This window comes from Budorcas taxicolor, chromosome 12 (assembly GCF_023091745.1).
Source record: "Budorcas taxicolor isolate Tak-1 chromosome 12, Takin1.1, whole genome shotgun sequence".
Classification (NCBI taxonomy): Eukaryota; Metazoa; Chordata; class Mammalia; order Artiodactyla; family Bovidae; genus Budorcas; species Budorcas taxicolor.
In genome coordinates, this window is record NC_068921.1 from 71951228 (window position 1) to 71971803 (window position 20576).

At 41.1% G+C, this 20576-nt stretch overlaps 1 protein-coding gene and 1 pseudogene across 1 annotated transcript in view; one reads left to right on the forward strand and one right to left on the reverse strand.

Moving 5' to 3' along the window:
- LOC128057632 (ATP-binding cassette sub-family C member 4-like) overlaps positions 1 to 20576 on the reverse strand; it is a 200875-nt gene that overhangs the window by 76309 nt on the left and 103990 nt on the right. The window contains 1 exon segment of the mRNA XM_052650093.1: positions 6983 to 7062. Coding sequence (XP_052506053.1) covers positions 6983 to 7062 — 80 coding nt within the window.
- Positions 1076 to 1979, forward strand: LOC128057634 (transcription elongation factor A protein 1-like; annotated as a pseudogene).

Consider the following 20576-nt stretch of genomic DNA (forward strand, 5'->3'; position numbering starts at 1 on the left):
AATCCTTCAGATTTCATGCCTCTAAATTCTGTAGCAATTCAAATAGACTTTCTCTAAGATTTTTTTTTCTACGTGCAGATCATACTATATCCAGTCTCACAGAGGATTGAATATCACATTATTCAAACATATGCATACAATATATGGATTTACATCTATATTTCTGTGTGTGTATATATATACACATATGTATATGTGCATATATATATATATACACATATGTATATGTGCATATATATATATACATATGTATATGTGCATATATATATATATACACACACACACAAACATACACATTTGTGCATCTTTTATTTATTGCCAGCTCTCTCAAAATCTTTACAGAAGTTGGTAGAAGGCGAGAATAGTATCTAAGCAAAATGTCAACACTCTTGAAGAAGGAAACAAAAGATTTCTTGGGTACAGTAAATATCCCTTCCTTGAAGCCCATTTTATTTCTTCCTTCCACATTCCTGGGAATTCCAAGGAGCCCAATCCAAGCTACACACACAATTCTCCCCATCTGATTGGATTTCAGGCCCATCTGATGGCCCACCTCACCATGGCCAATGCTTCTGCACATCTGTCTCACTATGGCACAGAGACAATGACGTGTACACAAGAAACATGTTGACCCAGAAGCAAGTGACCCTAGTCCTGATGCCCAAAGAAATAAGGGGAATCATTATTTAATATGTTTATAACCTATTTGGACCATACCAGTTGAGAATTCTAGCCAAAGTCTATGATTCCATATGAATAAGTGCAAAAATTCTAAGATAAATTCACTGAGAGTACATGGTGATTTTCATCAGTCAGAATAATTCTTTAGTTTGCAGAGAATGACAGCCTACACCTAGAGCAGAAATCCCCATTAGCCAAATATTGAGGTGTCTGAGACAGGGTTTAGGGCTCATTCTCTCAAAAATTGACAGAGATGGGCGGGCTCGGCCGGTGAGGAAGCGCCTGGGCACGGCCTGCTGAGGCGCCTCATAGACGCCTGGGCTCGCCCGCCACCCACCAGCTTCGCGCACTTCCCGTCCCACATGGCCAGGCGCGGGGCAGGCCTGCCGGAGCCATGGAGGACGAGGTGATTCCCATTGCCAAGAAGATGGACAAGATGGTGCAGAAGAACGCGGCTGGAGCATTGGATTTACTGAAGGAGCTTAATAATATTCCCATGACCCTGGAACTATTACAGTCCACAAGAATTGGAATGTCAGTGAATGCTATTTGCAAGCAGAGCACAGATGAAGAAGTTACATCTTTAGCAAAGTCCCTCATCAAATCCTGGAATAAGTTATTAGATGGACCATCAACAGATAAAGACTCTGAAGAAAAGAAAAAAGATACTGCAGTTATGTCACAGAATAGCCCTGAAGCAAGAGAGCAAAGCAGCTCCAGTGGCAACATGAGCAGCAGAAATGATGGGACCAATGCCCGGGACACGGACGTCTCATCTTTCCCTCGGGCGCCGAGCACTTCTGATTCTGTGCGGTTAAAGTGCAGGGAGATGCTCGCTGCTGCTCTCCGAACAGGAGATGACTACATTGCCATTGGAGCTGACGAGGAAGAATTGGGATCTCAGACTGAGGAAGCTATCTATCAAGAAATATGGAATACAGACATGAAATACAAAAATAGAATACAAAGTAGGATATAAAATCTTAAGGATGCCAAAAATCCAAATTTAAGGAAAAACGTGCTGTGTGGGAACATTCCTCCTGACTTGTTTGCTAGAATGACAGCAGAGGAGATGGCTAGTGATGAGCTCAAAGAGATGCGGAAAAACTTGACCAAAGAAGCCATCAGAGAGCACCAGATGGCCAAGATGGGCGGGACCCCAGACGGACTTGTTCACGTGCGGCAAATGTAAAAAGAAGAACTGCACTTACACCCAGGTACAAACGCGGAGTGCTGATGAACCCATGACAACGTTTGTTGTCTGCAATGAGTGTGGAAACCGGTGAAAGTTCTGTTGAGTTGTAAGCGTTGGCAAAACATCTGGACCATTAAGAAGATGGATTTTCTAATTAGCTTTAAAGACTAGGTCAACTAGCTAGTTTTCCGGCAAATCAGATTTTTAAAGTAACTTGCCTCCCTTGGGTTAGTCTCTGGTTTTGACATAGTGTCCCTTCCTTAAACACCTTCTGTAATTTCAGGTCAGTAGGGAGACCACATAATGGTATCTGTTTCAAAACTTCTTTTTTTTTCATTTTTATAAACTTTTGGCAGTTAATTTTTACCTTTTTTTTTCCTCTTAAAAGAAAATGTAACAACTTTTTACAATATAAAACATACGCAGTAGAATGTTGCTCTTCTCAGTTAACACACAAGTGGAAATTACATTTTTTTTCCTATATTGGCATGTACCTGCAAATATTAAAAAAGGATAAGAGGCAGTGTAATTATAAGTTTATCAGACATGGTGTATATTCAAGTAATACTTGACCAGCTTATCTAAATTGTATATAATATTTGAACTAGCATATGAAATTCATTTTAATTATTCTGTTCACAAGTCTGGGATAATTAGATATTATTTTGCATTTGTAACTAACTGTGATCCTCATTTCTTGTAATTTCTTGTACATGTGTATTACTTGTTCTTAATAGATTTTAGCTCTTGGAAATATGACTTGACTTTGTTGAAATCAGTTTGGTCTGTTGTTTATTTACCTGTTTGACTTTGTAGCGTATTTTAGTTTTGCAGAACACCGTCATAATTTGGTATGCTTTTCATAAATCCCAGACAGGCAAAGAGTGGAAAGTTTAGACCATTTTTACCTTTTGTAGGAAGACACACTGGGAGGAAGATGTTAGCATTTTAAAATAGTGTGGTTCCTGTGAACAGTTCCTGACTTGACTTTGATTTGGAAATCTGTCCTGACTGAGGACTTTAAGGCTTAAATAGATCACTAAGCTGTGGTCTTTCCATATGGAGACTGATGGAGCACATTTTGACTTGCTGCCTCTGTTACACAGGAGTAAGGCTGAGGGACAGATGAGTGTGTGGGCTATAACATGGCCCACGTTTATGGGACAGACCTTGCAGTTAAGTGTGTGCCATCTGCTTGGTTGGGAATAAGGAAGAATGATCTCACACTGGCTGTAGCACATCTTGAATCCCCAGTTACGAGGACCACATCTCATCCTGCTCCATCGCCACTCTCCAACCTCTATGGAAAGACTTCAGCACCAGTTTGTATGCCCCTCCTCCCTCCCTTTCCCCACTGCTCACCGCAGGTCAGTTTGATGCAGTAGAGAAAACATCCAGAAGTCTACATGAAGACCCCACATGTAAGAATTTGCCACTGGTGCCATCCCACCTCCACTTTGTCAGGTCACAGAGTAACCTTTTATCACTTGGAAAATAACATGAATTTTTGAAAGAATGAGTGTAAGATTAAAATAGTCCCACTTTTAAGTGAGCCATTTTTAAATCTGTAATTCAATAAAGTTTCTTGTTATTAAAAAAAAAAAATTGACAGAGATGGTAAGACCATACACCCACTCTTAATTTTAGGAAAATCTGGGATATATCAACACTTTAAAAGGATGGTGGTGAGAATTAAATGAGATTATGTATATAAAGTGCTTACCAGTCTATGTATGACAAATAGAATAGAAACTCTAAGCCCATTGTTACCACCCTTCAGGGTATTCTGGGCGCCATCAATCGGGAGAGGAAAGATGGTGTATTAATAGATTTAAGGCCCAAAGGGCTTAAGAATCCCATGAATTTGGACCCTTAGAGGCCATTCAAGCTCACCACTAGAACAGCCTAGTATATCCAAGGATATATCTGAGTGGTGGTGTTCTTTTCTAGATGTGGTGATGATGTCACATGTATTAAAGTGACTGTTGCTTTTCTCTGGCCACAAAGAGAATTGAATCTGAGGTCTATTTTGTTTGTACTTTCAAAAATACTATGACCAATAATCCTCATGCCTACTACAGTTTTTGTCCTCTCTATATTTTCTTCTCAGCTCTAGGCCTTCCAAAGATTGATCACCTTAGGAATATGACAGCAAGTCAACATTTTTGGAGAAGTTTATTTTCTTATTCCATATTCTCTGTTTCAAGCTCTGCTTCTTCTTGGTAAAGACTTACTGTTATGACACTCTTGAGCATTTATGGGAGACTAAGATGACACCAGCCCTATGACAGAAAGTGAAGAGGAGCTCAAAAGCCTCTTGATGAAAGTGAAAGTGGAGAGTGAAAAAGTTGGCTTAAAGCTCAACATTCAGAAAACAAAGATCATGGCATCTGGTCCCATCACTTTATGGGAATTACATGGGGAAACAGTGGAAACAGTGTCAGACTTTATTTTTTGGGACTCCAAAATCACTGCAGATGGTGACTGCAGCCATGAAATTAAAAGACGCTTACTCCTTGGAAGAAAAGTTATGACCAACCTAGATAGCATATTCAAAAGCAGAGACATTACTTTGCCGACTAAGGTCCGTCTAGTCAAGGCTATGGTTTTTCCTGTGGTCATATGTGGATGTGAGAGTTGGACTGTGAAGAAGGCTGAGCGCCAAAGAATTAATGCTTTTGAACTGTGGTGTTGGAGAACTCTTGAGAGTCCCTTGGACTGCAAGGAGATCCAACCAGTCCATTCTGAAGGAGATCAGCCCTGGGATTTCTTTGGAATGATGCTAAAGCTGAAACTCCAGTATTTTGGCCACCTCATGTGAAGAACTGATTCACTGGAAAAGACTCTGACGCTGTGAGGGATTGGGGGCAGGAGGAGAAGGGGACGACAGAGGATGAGATGGCTGGATGGCATCACTGACTCGATGGACATGAGTCTGAGTGAACTCTGGGAGATAGTGATGGACAGGGAGGCCTGGCATGCTGCGATTCATGGGGTCACAAAGAGTCGGACATGACTGAGTGACTGAACTGAACTGAACTGAATGAAAAAAGTGGTAGACCTTTTAATTAACTAAACCAAACAAGATTATTCAATAAGATATTCCAAAGATAAGATCGATTTGACATTTTCTATTTCATGCACCATGAACTGGTATATTGATATCAATGGAAGTACAAAGGAGCTGGGATTCGAAATCAATGAAACTGAAGTTTTCTCTCCTCATTACTGAGGCTGTTTTATCCTGAAATTAGCAGTATCTATCCCTGTCCTACATCATACAAAAACATGCAATTGATTCTGATTATAAGGGCTAATGAACCATGTGCTAAGCACACAGCAGGCCAGTCAGCTTTAGAAAACCAACCTTGGCCTAGCTTGTTGTAGCTAAGGAACAGAACTTTCACAAAATCTTTTCAAAGTAATTAGCAATCACTGTCAAAATGTGACACCTCTTTACTGAAAGACTGCTTCTGAGGATAAGTAACATAGCTGAACCCAACAGGACACCTTTGTAAAATAAGTTTGCCGAAAAGAAAAACTAAAAAGATATATCTTTGCAGTAAGAGTACTCTGCCTCTGAGACTCAGCTTACTTCTCACTGGGAACAGTGGAAGCCTTTGCCCATAGGTTGCACTGCACAGAAATTCATTGCTGCATTTCTGTGTGTAGCCTTTGATAAATGCATTTCACTTCCAAAATGAACACGTGGAAAGTTGCCACAGCTTGAATCACTAAAAAGCATACAGAACTAAACCACAACAAAAAAGCATTCCAAATGAGCATTCTAAATGAGGAGATGAGAGCTGAGAGGACCCAACACCGTTCTTTAGAATCTCAAGTTCACAGATAAAACAAAGGCTGGATAGAAGGTATGTCTATGGTATTTCTATCTTTTTGTTTTAAAGACACCTTACAACAGAGCAATTGCCACTTAAAAAGAAATTCTTACAAAAACAAAAAAGACATTTTCTGAGATGACTTTGATCCCTTACTTGAATTATTGGCTTAAAGGCTTTGTATCCTCAATAACTGCTCTTTATTTTCCTTGTTCAGCTATTACTTTTCAACTTATCATTTATTAATCTTTTCTTTGTAAGTAACCACACCTGGTCTTATCAAAAAAAAAAAATGGTACAACAAATACTTGTCTTCTGTGGTAATGGGTTTCCCTAGGGGCTCACAAGAAGAACCCCTGGAGAAGGGCATGGCTAAAAGAAAGCTGAGCACCGAAGAACTGATGCTTTTGAACTATGGTGTTGGAGAAGACTTTTGAGAGTCCCTTGGACTGCAAGGAGATCAAACCAGTCAATCCTGAAGGAAAACAGTCTTAAATATACATTGGAAGGACTGATGCTGAAGCTGAAGCTCCAATACTTTGGCTAACTGATGCAAAGAACTAACTCATTGGAAAAGACCCTGATGCTGGGAAAGATTGAAGGCAGGAGGAAAAGGGAATGACAGCAGGTGAGATGGTTAGATGGCATCACCGACTCTACAGACATGAGCTTGAGCAAGCTCTGGGAGTTGGTGATGGACAGGGAGGCCTGGCTTGCTGCAGTCCATGGGGTTGCAAAGAGTCAGACATGACTGAGTGACCGAACTGAACTGAACTGAACCCACTCTAGTATTCTTGCCTGAAGAATTCCATAGACAGAAGAGACTAGTGGCTCCTGTTTATCGGGTCACAAAGAATCAGAAATGACTGAGCAATCAACACTTTCTCTTTTCTGTGGTAATAAGACACATAATTTAGTTCATCTAGGCTATCTTTCCATGCGAGGTGATTCTGTTATTAAATGCCCTCACAGTAAAGAGAATCCATGCCAGACACCTGGAAGGCAGAGGGAGAACCACTTACCCAGCATGTCGCTGCTTCAGACCAACCTTGACGTGACTGTGTAGACACTCCTGCCCCAGGTGATCCTCATGTTAACTCAGCCTCCCAATCACAACTGCACCTTTCTCTTACAAACATGACCTTTCACTTAAGATAACAGGACACATTGTCAGGCTGAAAGGATCACCCTCAGCCCCTGTGAAAAGACCTTAAGAAACAGACTCTGTGCTCTTCCTGTGAGAACTGTGACAGGACTGTTACATTACCTGGATGAAATCAAGAAATGTCAGGGGCAGCAAGTCATCCATATCGCCAATGTCTTTAGAGAAACGATTCATAATTCTTCCTGCAAGAACAGGACACAAGTAATTACTTCCCCAGATAAGTAAGCCCTTTAAGAGAAACAATTCATGAACAAACCAAAACAATATTTTTAAACTATATGCATTTATTATAGAGTCATATGAAATAAGCTGATGTCAGTGGTAAAGAAAGAGAAAATAGGATGATATCTAAACAGAGATAAAATTCTACCAAATAGCAGTGGGTGGGATGTTGAAATTGAGCCCTGATTTTTAAAAGAATGGGGGGAATCTTCTTGGCAGCATCAAGAAGAGTTGGTGAATTTGAGAATCTTCTCCCTTTTTAGATCCATCCTAAGACTCATTCCAAGTGCTAAGTCAGTAAATAAACACTTGCAAAATACTTCAATTAATCCCAATCATTATACTAATTTTGCTTTAGTTATCAAAATTAATTCTGATGTGATACTTTTAAAATAAACATTATTATTATCTCTCTGTAAATTTTTTTTCCCACAAAATGGTTCACAACAAGTCACATTTCAGGAAATTGTAGATTCCTGTAGTCTTCATGTTGTGAGTTTACTATCATGGTAATGTCATTATTTTCACAGGTGTACCAGATGTGACAAACATAGACTCATGCTTAAGCATCTAAGAAGACCAGAGGGATGTAGGCAGGAAAATGGCAATATTATGTAATGATTAAAGATCACTTATCATTATTGATTTTATTTCCCTTCTCAAAATCCACAAAAACAGTATATCCTAAAGGCTGCAAGACTGGAAGACTAGAACTAATTTCTAATGAATATCTAGTCCTTTAATGATCAAATTTTAAAAAATTGAAGCTACACACACACACACACACACACGCACGCACACACACGACTTTGGTGTAGCAACTCCTGTTACCTAGACCCCTGAATTTCTTTTATAACTGAGACTCCAGGAAGCCAGCCTGCAGATGAGACATGGGAACCTGACCTGCTCTTCCTGACCTCTGTCAGAGATGACTTCCTCCCAAGGCCTGCACAGCAAGCCACAGCTGGACCGTGAATGAGCAGCAGCTGAGGGCTGAGTTTCTGTGGCCTGACTGTGGCTCTGCTGTCCTCCACAGGGCACCTGGCTGGCAGAAGCACAGGGTCTGCCCATGCCAGGAGCTGGAGCTACTGGAATATTTCACCCTTACCCAGGCTATCACAGCCTGTGTCTCAATTTTCCTTTCTCAGGTTTAGGAAATACAGACTCCAGAAACTGTCTCTCAGTGACACTTTTGCAGGCCCAGTGACAACTTCTCTGAGCCTCTAGGAATGCCTGCTTTAGAGGGCAAATCTCAGGATTTAACAGGCTCATGCAGGTGAAAGAACCCAGTCACGATGCCACAGTGTAAGATGATGACTCTGAGCCCCAGGTTCTGCAGCATCACGTCCCCTGGGAAAGTCCACCAGGAGCTGCAGGAGAAACTTGGTAAAATGCAGATTCTGATTCAGGAGTGCTGGGGGAGCCAGAGAGTCTGCATACCCTCCAAGCTGGCAGGTGACACCCTTTCTGCTATTGTCCAGGCGGTTTAGAGGGGCAAGAAACCGGGTTATTATTTAATCAGTTGTGCTTCAGGAACATTAAAATCAGATGGGAAGTTTTGCAGATATTCTTACAAAAGTTGTGACCTCTCTGGTCATTTTTATACTTCTCAAAGTAGCAATTTTGAAATAAATAAAATACATGTCAAAAATGTTAAAAATGTGGTTTAAATACTTGTAATTTCTTTGAAAAATGCTACTTTTTAACATTGGCAAGATTCAGAAACACTACAAGTATGATTTGGCTTAGAAAGTATTGAAGGCAGTACTGAAAATTTTTAAAATAAAGTGAACAGTATGTAAAAACTACCCCTTTACCTTTCACCGGATATGTGAACCTTAAGGTCTGAGAGACCAAGGGTTGGCAAAGAGTGTAGAATACAAGAATAGAAACAATGAGAAAAAAACATCTCCCCACATAGTGACTACACAAACTGAACCTAATATCAAAGATCATCAAAAAACTAAGCACTTATTCACCAGTGAGCTGAGTGTAAAAAAATGTGAGATCAGAAAGTTCAACAGTTTCTTCCTTGCTCTAAGAAACATTAAGAGAACATATGGTGTTTGCAGAATATTTCCTCTGGCTTTGGGATAAACTGGGCTTCCTAAGGGGCTCAGTGGTAAAGAATCTGCCTGCCAATATAGAGAGAAGCAGGAGACAGGGGTTCAATCCCTGATTCGAGAAGATCCCCTGGAGGAGTAAATAGCAACCCACTCCAGTATTCTTGCCTGAAAAAATCCCATGGACAGAGGAGCTTGGTGGGCTACAGTCCATGGGGTCATATAAAGGACACAACTGAGCTACTGAGCACACTTTACCTACAGCTGTGATATCAAGTTCACAGCCTTGTAGTAATAAAGTTTTCTCAGAAGTCTCCAAATGAAACATTAAATCCTTATCATGAATTCCTTTCACATACATGCCATAACTCTTCATCCAAATAACATGAGGTCCCTGATGGAAGATCTCCAGGGATGTAGAGGGAAGAGGGATTCAGATGAACAGGGGGAAGCCAATCCATTTTCAGACTGGTCTGTGTTAGAGGATTTCTCACATTAAACTGAATCTTGTCTTCCTAAAACATCCTTACTTATTCTGCCCTTATAACCGTACAAGGTGAATCTAATTTCTCTTGATATGACAGCCTTTCAAATACTTGAGTGAAATGAATCATATTCTTTGTAGCAACTATTCCTTGGTGCCTCAATGATCCCTCATAAGGCATGGTCCTATATTGTCTGCAGTCTCTTGACCAGACCCAGACAGCCAGTGTCAGTTAATGCCTTGTGCCCAAGTCTTGATTACTTTAGGGTAAAGTGGTATCACCACCTCCCCTCATCCTGCATAGACAGTCACAAAGCTACAACCACAGTAAATTCCAGAGGCCAGATCATGTTTTGGACACATCACTTCCATCTGTAAGCACAGGTAGATTTGGGGGGAACAATTTAACAATATGCGTAAACTACTCTAAGAGTGCATCCCTTCCAACCCAGAAAATCCATGTCTGGGATTACATCCCCAGGAGTCAGTAAGTGCATCAATCTGTTGAATGTGGCATATTTATAAAGTCATCTGAGCAAGTCTGAAACAAGTCTGTAATGTATTACGTGCAACTTTAATTTTTTTTCTGCCCATTCTTATTTCTCTACACTGTGTATTATTTGTGTAAAAATGTAAAGTAGAGGGAGGACAAGGAGGAGGAGGAAGAAAGGGGTGATAGAGAGGATCAGGGGAAGGGGAAAGAGAAAGGCAGAGAGAAACAGGGGCAGAGAGATAACCCCCCTTGAAGACCATGATAGCCAAGAACCAATTAGTGTCCTCCTAACTGCTCTGGTTCACAGTTTTCTGTCTTGTCCACAAGACATAATATCACAAAAGATGCCATTGAACTTGTCAAAATACAAATTCATGATGATTGTATTTTAAGAACCGAGTCTACTCTAAGCTAGATTCAGTCACCTTTAAAATTCTGACACTTGACCCACAACTAGAATGTCTCAGCTTAGTTATAAACAAACTGTTTCTTAAAACTTTGAAGTTCCTACATCTGGTCTTTGCTATATCTTTTTAAGCAACAAAAATTAAATATTTATGTATCATAAAATATCAAGGTATATTTTTACTGAGGTATATTTTACATCTCATAAAATTCACCCATTTCAGGTGCACAATTCAATTGGACTGGATTTTAGTAACTTTACTGAGTGATGCAACCACTATCAAAAATCAGTTTTAAGATATTTTTATGCTCCAATTAAGATCTCTCCTGCAATTTACAGTGATTCCCTATCCCCCTTCCACCCTCAGGCAACCACTACTCTACTTTCTTTCTCTATAAATTTGCTTTTTCAGAACATAACATCCAAATGGAATTGTATAATATGGGGTCTCTGGGTCTGGCTTCTTTCATTCAGCCTAAGGTGCCTAAGGTTTCTGTGGTTCACCAGTGACATAGTATTTGTCTTTTTGAGTGCTATTTTTTTTTTTTAACCAAAGAACTAGTCTTATATAATTATAGTTAAGTCACTCAGTCATGTACGACACTTTGCGACCCCATGAATCACAGCACACCAAGCCTCCCTGTCCATCACCAACTCCTGGAGTTCACTCAAACTCACGTCCATCGAGTTGGTGATGCCATCCAGCCATTTCATCCTCTGTCGTCCCCTTCTCCTCCTGCCCCCAATCCCTCCCAGCATCAAAGTCTTTTCCAATGAGTCAACTCTTCGCATGAGGTGGCCAAAGTACTGGAGTTTCAGCTTTAGCATCATTCCTTCCAAAGAACACCCAGGACCAATCTCCTTTAAAATGGACTGGTTGGATCTCCTTGCAGTCCAAGGGACTCTCAAGAGTCTTCTCCAACACCACAGTTCAAAAGCATCAATTCTTCAGCACTCAGCTTTCTTCACAGTCCAACTCTCACATCCATACATGACCACTGGAAAAACCATAGCCTTGACTAGACGGACCTTTGTTGGTAAAATAATGTCTCTGCTTTTTAATATGCTGTCTAAGTTGGTCATAACTTTTAGTCATCAGAAAAAAAAACTCCATATCAGGTCACGCAAGTAAGAGCAGATATGTTCTGTGACTCTTCAATATTGTGAACTTCTTTATACGTGTCCATGGTTAGATTCATTAATGGTTCCTGAACCTAACTTTTTTGAAAAGAATCAGCCATTGGTTTGACAGCCCTGCAGAAAGTCAGACGCCAGGAGTGCAGTGCCAAAGCCAGGCTTTGAGTCCAGTGAAGTGTAGAGGGGCAGGGTGGGGAGGATAATAAAAGACTCACTGTCCCACTGAGAAGTTGGATCTACATCCATGCAACATATTGAAAAAGAAGCACAGTCTCTCCAAAGAGGCATAGCAAACATGCCATGCAGGGGCATGGATTAAAACTGGGCCAAAGAGGAGTAAAGCCTGCAGATGATCACCAGGCTGAAAAGGATCCCTGTGTGCATGAGAGAGCCACTAAGGGAGGTGGGCCAGCATGGACTTCCTGCATCATTCTACATAAACTAATTCAGCTTGGGTGAGCCTGAGACTAGGACCTCAAGCTATAGAAGTCGTAGTTTCATATTTTCTTTGTTTTTGTTAAAATTAACAAAACTTAATTGCTGTTAGAATAGGTCATCAATACGGTGGCTGCTCAAAGAAGTTTATGAAACTAAAAGAGCAACAGAAATATTAATAGGAAACCACCAGTGGAAAACCGCCAAGTAATGGTCCTCCTCTGGCCTTCAGCAGCAAGACGCCTTTAGGTAACTCATTCAACCTCCACTGAGAGGAAAATCCCTCATCTGTAAAAGGGAGATGATGAAAATCACAGGATAAAAGATCATGAAGATGAAAGAGATTATGTGTATGCAGATACCATCTAAATTACGAAGTTAAGTTCAGTTCAGTCGCTCAGTCATGTCTGACTCTGTGATCCCATGGACTGCAGCACACCAGGCCTCCCTGTCTATCTCCAACTCCCAGAGCTTACTCAAACACATGTCCATCGAGTCTGATGCCATCCAACCATCCCTTCCTCTGTCATCCCCTTCTCCTCCTGCCTTCAATCTTTCCCAGCATCAGGGTCTTTTCCAATGGGTCACTTCTTTGCATCAGGTGGCCAAAGTATTGGAGCTTCAGCTTTAGCATCAGTCCTTCAAATGAATATTCAGGACTGATTACCTTTAGGATGGACTGGTTTGATCTCCTTGCAGTCCAAGGGACTCTCGAGAGTCTTCTCCAACACCTCAGGTCAAAAGCATTAATTTTTTGGCACTCAGCTTTGTTTATAGTCCAATTCTCACATCCATACATGATTACTGGAAAAACCACAGCTTTGACTAGATGGACCTTTGTTGGCAAAGTAATTTCTCTGCTTTTTTTTATTATTTTACTTTATTTTACAATACTGTATTGGTCTTGCCATACATCAACATGAATCTCTGCTTTCTAATATGCTCTCTAGGTTGGTCATAACTTTCCTTCCAAGGAGTAAGCATCTTTTAATTTCCTGGCTGCAATCACCATCTGCAGTGATTGTGGAGCCCAAAAACTAGTCTCTCACTGTTTCCCCATCTATTTGCCATGAAGTGATAGGACCAGAGGCAATGATCTTCGTTTTCTGAATGTTGAGCTTTAAGCCAAATTTTTCACTCTCCCCTTTCACTTTCAGCAAGAGGCTCTTCAGTTCTTCTTCACTTTCTGCCATAAGGGTGGTGTCATCTGCATATCTGAAGTTATTAATATTTCTCCTAGCAATCTTGATTCCAGCCTGTGCTTCATCCAACCCAGCATTTTTCATGATGTACTCTGCATATAAGTTAAATAAGCAGGATGACAACATACAGCCTTGACATACTCCTTTCCCGATTTGGAACCAGTCTTGTTCCATGTCCAGTTCTAACTGTTGCTTCCTGACCTGCATACAGATTTCTCAAGAGGCAGGTCAGGTGGTCTGGTATTCCCATCTCTTTCAGAATTTTCCAATTTGTTCTGATCCATACAGTCAAATGCTTTGGCATAGTCAATAAAGCAGAAATAGATATTTTTCTAGAACTCTGTTGTTTTTTAGATGATCCAATGGATGTCGGCAATTTGATCTCTGGTTCCCCTGCCTTTTCTAAAACCAGCTTGAACATCTGAAAGTTCACAGTTCACGTACTGTGGAATCCTAGCTTGGTGAATTTTGAGCATTACTTTACTAGCGTATGAGATGAGTGCAATTGTGCGGTAGTTTGAGTGTTCTTTGGCATTGCCTTTCTTTGGGATTGGAATGAAAACTGACCCTTTCCAATCCTGTGGCCACTGCTGAGTTTTCCAAATTTGCTGGCATATTGAGTGCAGCACTTTCACAGCATCATCTTTTAGGATTTAAAATAGCTCGACTGGAATTCCATCACCTCCACTAGCTTTGTTCATAGGGATGCTTTCTAAGCCCACTTTACTTCGCATTCCAGGATGTCTGTCTCTAAGTGAGTAATCACACCATCATGGTTATCTGGGTGGTGAAGATCTTTTTTGTATAGTTCTTCGGTGTTGTCTTGCCACCTCTCATGTGAAAGGTGTTATCCTTATTGTCGTTTGAGGACTTTAGAGCTTTGAAGGGCATGAAAGAAAACCAGGCCTAGTCTTCCCAAATTTTATCCTGGGAAGCATCTGAGATTTAAGAGTTGCCTTGGAGAATGCAGGAGAAGTAGAGGAGAAGACACCCCCTCTGTCTCCCTTATTGTCCATCCCTTGAAAACAGAGCCCTTTTCATTCATCTGGATGTTCACCTTAGAGATGGTAATTTAAGAAGGGGGTTCTATAGCAAACAGAAATATTCAAATTCGTTTGTAGACCAAGCTTCTGATGTTGGAGGAGACAAGTTCCCACCTTGCTCAGGATGATGCAATAGTATTAAGCATACAATATTTCATCATAGGGCGGGTGCTACTGCCAAGCCATCCTGAGATTTCCATCCAGCAGAGAAAGGAAACAAGGAACCTCACTTTTCAGGGCAACTTCCTGCAATATTGTTTGCTGCCTCTTATTTTCACTAGGGATAGTGCCCATCTTACCTCCCATCACTCTTGATTGTATACCCTTATTCTGATAAAATTTTTTTTTCTCCCCTCTGCTTACCGACTAAGAAGGTTCTCAGTCCCCACCCACCCTGTCTAGATCTCAACCTTAGCCCTTTCTTTTCCTGAGACTCTTGATGACAAATATTGCTTCCAGGAATCTGCCACTCACTTGAACTCCTTTAACTTTATCAGACAGGCTGGGAATAATTACTCCTCTCCCAGGAAACTGCTAGAGCCTCGACCACAGCTAATGGAGCAAAGTACCAGGGGGTCCTAACCCATGACTAGCCACCAAGTCATTCTGATTTCCCCTCCTGAGTATTATAAGGCCAGGAAAAACCAGAAGAGTAGAGCAGAGTCACCACACCCAGCAAAGGTGAGAGACCAGGGAGCTTGGGCACATGCACGCATCCTGTGACAGTGGCTCCAATACCCATGAGGACCCCAGTTTCTAGCTCCAGGAAAGTCAGCATTGCTCCAGGTGCACAAGACACCCATTTCCTTTCCATCAAGCCCTCTTTCTTTGAACTAACCTGGGTAGATTCTGCCACTAGCAACCCAAAAGCCTTGACTAGAACAGTCACCACAGGTAAAACAAAAGACTGCATACTAAAATTAGTTGGGGAAATGAGACTTTTTTGTAAAGTTAAATTTTCAAATTACTACTTAGGAAGAAACTATTAGTGAGAACTTTTTTTCATAAGGACTACAGACTACAGAGTTTTGTCATCTTAAAAGCTGACAGAAATACATCTTTTCTTGAAACTCAGATCTAAAATTTGGAGCACCAATGGTCTCATTGGGTTTTCTCTTTTTTTTCCCCCTCTGGTCTGATTTAATTGTTTTTAAACATGGCAGTGTCCTTTGGGGTTACTATTGGTTGCCTAAAATGCACTCCAACCCCCACCTACCCACTATTTTCTTTAAAAAATTTAAAACACTGTGCTTTCAACTGATACACTTTGCTGTTGCCAGCATCTTACTCCACCCTCAATCTTTATGTTTATAGCTGAGAACCAAGGATACCCTGCAACCAAGTGGGGCCCAGAAGAAGACTCCACAGGCTCTTAGCAAAGCCATAAGCAACTCTCATATTTAAAGACATAGTTTTTCTGACACTTTGTTTGATGAGGAACTGTTTCAGTGTCCTTTCAGATTCCACCAGAGACCTGGGTCTATCCTCAGAACATATTATAATATAATCTATTTAGTGGTTTAACTACTGTCTATGTCTACTAGCCTTGAATTCACGTCTAGATTATACACCTTTTGTAAACATGGACCACATTTCACACACAATCTAAGACATTAAGCCTTCTGTGCTTCTGGACTCTTACACAAAAATAGGAAACATATTAGTAAAATGAGTAATTTTAAAAGTGGCTCTTACTGAAGTAAGACTGTAAGATATGTAACCCACTTAATGACCATCTTGGTACATGTCAATATGTGGAAAAGTTGGAAAGATTAATTCTGATCACTACGGAGTCTACCAATGCTCATGTCTTCCTTAAATCTCCCAGGGATCTGCTTAAAATGTAAATTCTCAAGAGCATGTGTGAGGTCTGAGATTCTGGATTGCTAACAACTCTACGGTGATGCTGATGTTGCTGGGTCCAGGGACCACACTTTGAGTAGCAAGGAAGAAACTGAACATTTCTGTCACCCAGACCCACCCCTGGGAGCTAAATAATCTTTGTCCTAATTTACCTCTGTGTTTGTTTTTAAAGCATCTAGTATTTGACAGAGATATTTTGCAGCTATGCTTTGAGAGATATGCTGTGGCCAACCACCCTGAACCACCTCTGACTTAACTACAGGAATGGCCATGCACAGATGAGACTGGAACTATCTGAAAGTTATTTTTGCTTCATTACCATGTTAAGATTTCTACCCAAGGTGGGAATTTGTACTGGACTAGGCACAATTCCCGCCATGTGCAAAGGAGTGTGGAAGACTGCACATGTTCCAGCTAACCTGGCTGTTCCCAGAAATCTCTGCCCCTTTCCTAGAGCCCCAGTGACATGCCTGCCTCCTATCCCTTAAAGTTCCTCTACTCCCACCTCCCCTTGGGGAGAAGGTGTGTTTTGAGCATAAGCTCTCCCTTTATTCCTTAATCAATGAATAAAGTTTCTGCTCTACTATACACAACCAGGTTTAAAAAGTAGCATTTGTGATTCTAGGCAAAGAACCCATTCAGGAGTCACTGACCCAGTGGGAATCATCTATACCTTCTATCCCAAGAACACTTAAATTGATCTTGTCTTATCTACATATATAACTATTGCCCTTTTAAATTCCATTGTTTACTTTCAGGGGCTAACAACCACTTGTCTTCTTTTTATTCACACAAATTAAATTAGAATATAGAGTAGGGGACGACAGAGGATGAGATGATTGGATAGCATCACCAACTCAATGGACATGAGTTGGAGCAAATTTGGGGAGACAGTGAAGGACAGGGAACCCTGGTATCCTGCAGTTATGGGGTTGCAAAGAGCCGGATATGACTTAGCAACTAACAATAACAGACATTGCTAGGACAGAGATTTTGTCTATTTTATTCACTGCTGTTACCCCCGTGCCTGGACCAATGCCTCACTGCTGCTGCTGCTGTCACTTCAGTCGTGTCCGACTCTGTGTGACCCCATAGACGGCAGGCCACCAGGCTCCTCTCTCCCTGGGATTCTCCAGGCAAGAACACTGGAGATGCCTCACTGGAACACCTCAAATAGAAGGCACATGAATATTCTGAGTGAATCAATAAAACAAGCTCTTCTACTATAAATAAGTGGTTTGTCCTCAAATTCCAGTCCCTATTGATATTTTGAACAATCTCTCTTTTTATTTTTAAGCTGTTGTTTTCTAACCTGGCAAAATTCATTTCAAAGTGAAGCATCTGGTCCACCATATTATCATCAACAAAGCTCATCATGTTGATATATGGCAAAACCAATACAGTATTGTAAAGTAAAATAAAGTAAAAAGAAAAAAAGAAATAAAGGTAGAATCTGCTGCTGCTGCTAAGTCACTTCAGTCGTGTCTGACTCTGTGTGACCCCATAGACGGCAGCCTACCAGGCTCCCCAGTCCCTGGGATTCTCCAGGCAAGAACACTGGAGTGAGTTGCCATTTCCTTCTCCAATGCATGAAAGTGAAAAGTGAAAGTGAAGTCGCTCAGTCGTGTCTGACTCTTAGCGACCCTGTGGACTGCAGCCAACCAGGCTCCTCCATCCATGGGATTCTCCAGGCAAGAGTACTGGAGTGGGGTGGCATTGCCTTTTCTGGTAGAATCTGGGAGATGAGATAAAGTCTAACTCCTTTTTCCCTTTCAGTTTAGTCAAATTTCATGTGCTTATAGAGTATTATGTGCAGAAGCCTTGCACCTAACTCTTCAGATCAGACTGCCTAGAGGGAAATGGCTTTAAGATGGTGGTGGGGGGCAGGTGCAATGACAAGAAACCTGTAAAGCACCCTTGCTTAGGGCTGCCTTTAGGGGAGAGAACAAGAACTTTAGAGTGCAAGCTCGTACCTCTCCATTCTCTGATCAAGGAACAAAGATTTTCTTTACTTCTGAACTGAACTCAGCCTCATTCTGTTGGCACAAGCAACACCAGGTAGAAAGACACATGTTGGAGACAGATTCACCCAGGTTATAGAGACTCAGATAATTCATATCAACACATCTATAATACACAGCCATTTTACTGGACACACTGGAAACCCCTATTAAATATCTGCTACTAAAGATAAACCAGTAACATCATAGGTAGGGCTGGGGTTAAGTTGATATGAACAGTGATGGCCAACCAGCCTTTGATAGCCTGGGCCCTTGATTGGGTACTGCCTGCTCCACTGGATGCTGAATACATTAAATATTCAAAGAGTTTTAAAAAGTTACAGGAATTCTCTCTTACCAAACCATAATTAAAGTAAAACATTTAAAATAACTCCACTTCAAAATTATATTATGTAAATTACTGGCAGTTGAATGAATTGATAAACAAATGAACAAATGACTGAAAGAATGCATTGGGACAGATGGTCTAAAAAAAAGCATAATTGATTAGGAAAGTCCAGGACTTGAGAGCCCCCTCATCCCAGGTCTTGTTCTGTTCTGTAACTTGGGGCAAGTCACATTGCCTGTTGATAAATATGGTAGGAGACTGACCTTGAAGGAGTAGACACACCTCACACATGGCCCCAGGGAACCCCTGTGCCACAGCCACCATAAGAGCTTTGCAACAGGGTGTAATTGATACTTTACTCTTCCTAAGTATCAGAGGCAGGGGTAGGGTACTGGGAAACTAGACCAGATTAGTTCCTTTACCTGTGGATCCCATCCATATGTAACATGCACTATCACATAGGAGTTTGGCTAACAGCTCAGTCACTGTTAGGAATGAACAGTATAGAAATTAACAGGCAGAAATATCTCTGAGTGACTCTGAAACACTGCACATCTGATGAAAGCTATGGAGCATGTCTGCTAGAAAATGCTCATGGACTCAGCTTCATGATTTCTGAGGATTCCTAAACCATGAACCACAGGAAGTGGGGTGGCCACAGAGAGATGTGGACCAGGTAAGAATTGCTGATTCTGAGGGAACAGGACTCCACCTGCCACGGGACTCCTCCTGCCACAAGAATGCACGACTATCTCCAAGAAGGGTATTTTTCCTGGCCCAGTGCACCTCAACTATCTTTCAAGGCAAAATGCACAGTCTCCATCTCATACCTCTGGGAGAATTTTAACTGCCAACAGATGAAACCTCTGTCCTGCAGCAGATCTCTGAAACATTAGATAGTGTACAGAAACTATCATCACAAAAATCCTCTGAAGTCCTTACAACCTATTTTGGCTTTCTTTTTCACCAAATTATTTCCAAGTAAGTTCTGCAGGATGATAGAATTACTGGATTTCAGAGCTTCAGGCCTCTCAGATATGACTGAGGTCAAATATCAAGACTCACTTCCTGCCCGATTAACACAGCTACTAGCAGCCAGGCGTTAATGAAGTAAGTGCTCTCTATCTTCACTCAGAACTCTTAACCAAGAACTATATATTTCTTCATCTCCCTCAATACCACTATATAACCCAGCCAGCAGTTTGCTGCATTTAAATGATTCATTTATTAATGCTAATTGGGCAGTATTTATAGGAGAGTTGTATTTGTTCTGTTGTGTACATTATGCCTTTAACAGCTTTAAATATATAATCTACAGTTTATAAGAACTAACCAAGAATCCTATTTTTGTCCCAGGCTGTTTTAACCATATTTTACCGAAGGAGAAGTTCTGAAGTATCAGAATGCCCATCTAATAGAAATGTAGAAGAGCTGCCTGAAATTAACTGGAGTGAACAAGCATGAAATGTCTCTAAAAACATTCTGTAAATAACATTTGAAGGCTTGACAATCTAAAATTCAGTTCAGTTCAGTTCTGTTGCTCAATCATGTCCAAGTCTTTGTGACCCCGTGAGATACAGCTCACCAGGCCTCCCTGTCCAACACCAACTTGCGGAGCCTAAACAAATTCATGTCCATTGAGTCAGTGATGCCATCCAGCCATCTCATCTTCTGTCGTCTGCTTCTCCTCCTGCCTTCAATCTTTCCCTGCACCAGGGTCTTTTCAAATGAGTCAGCTCTTTGCATCAGGTGGCCAAAGCATTGGAGTTTCAGCTTCAACATCAGACCTTCCAATGAACACCCAGGACTAATCTCCTTTAGGATGGACTGGTTAGATCTCCTTGGAGTCCAAGGGACTCTCAAGAGTCTTCTCCAATACCACGGTTCTAAAGCATCAATTCTTCAGCGCTCAGCTTTCCTTATAGTCCAACTCTCACATCCATACATGACTCTTGGGAAAACCATAGCTTTGACTAGATAAACCTTTGCAGGCAAAGTA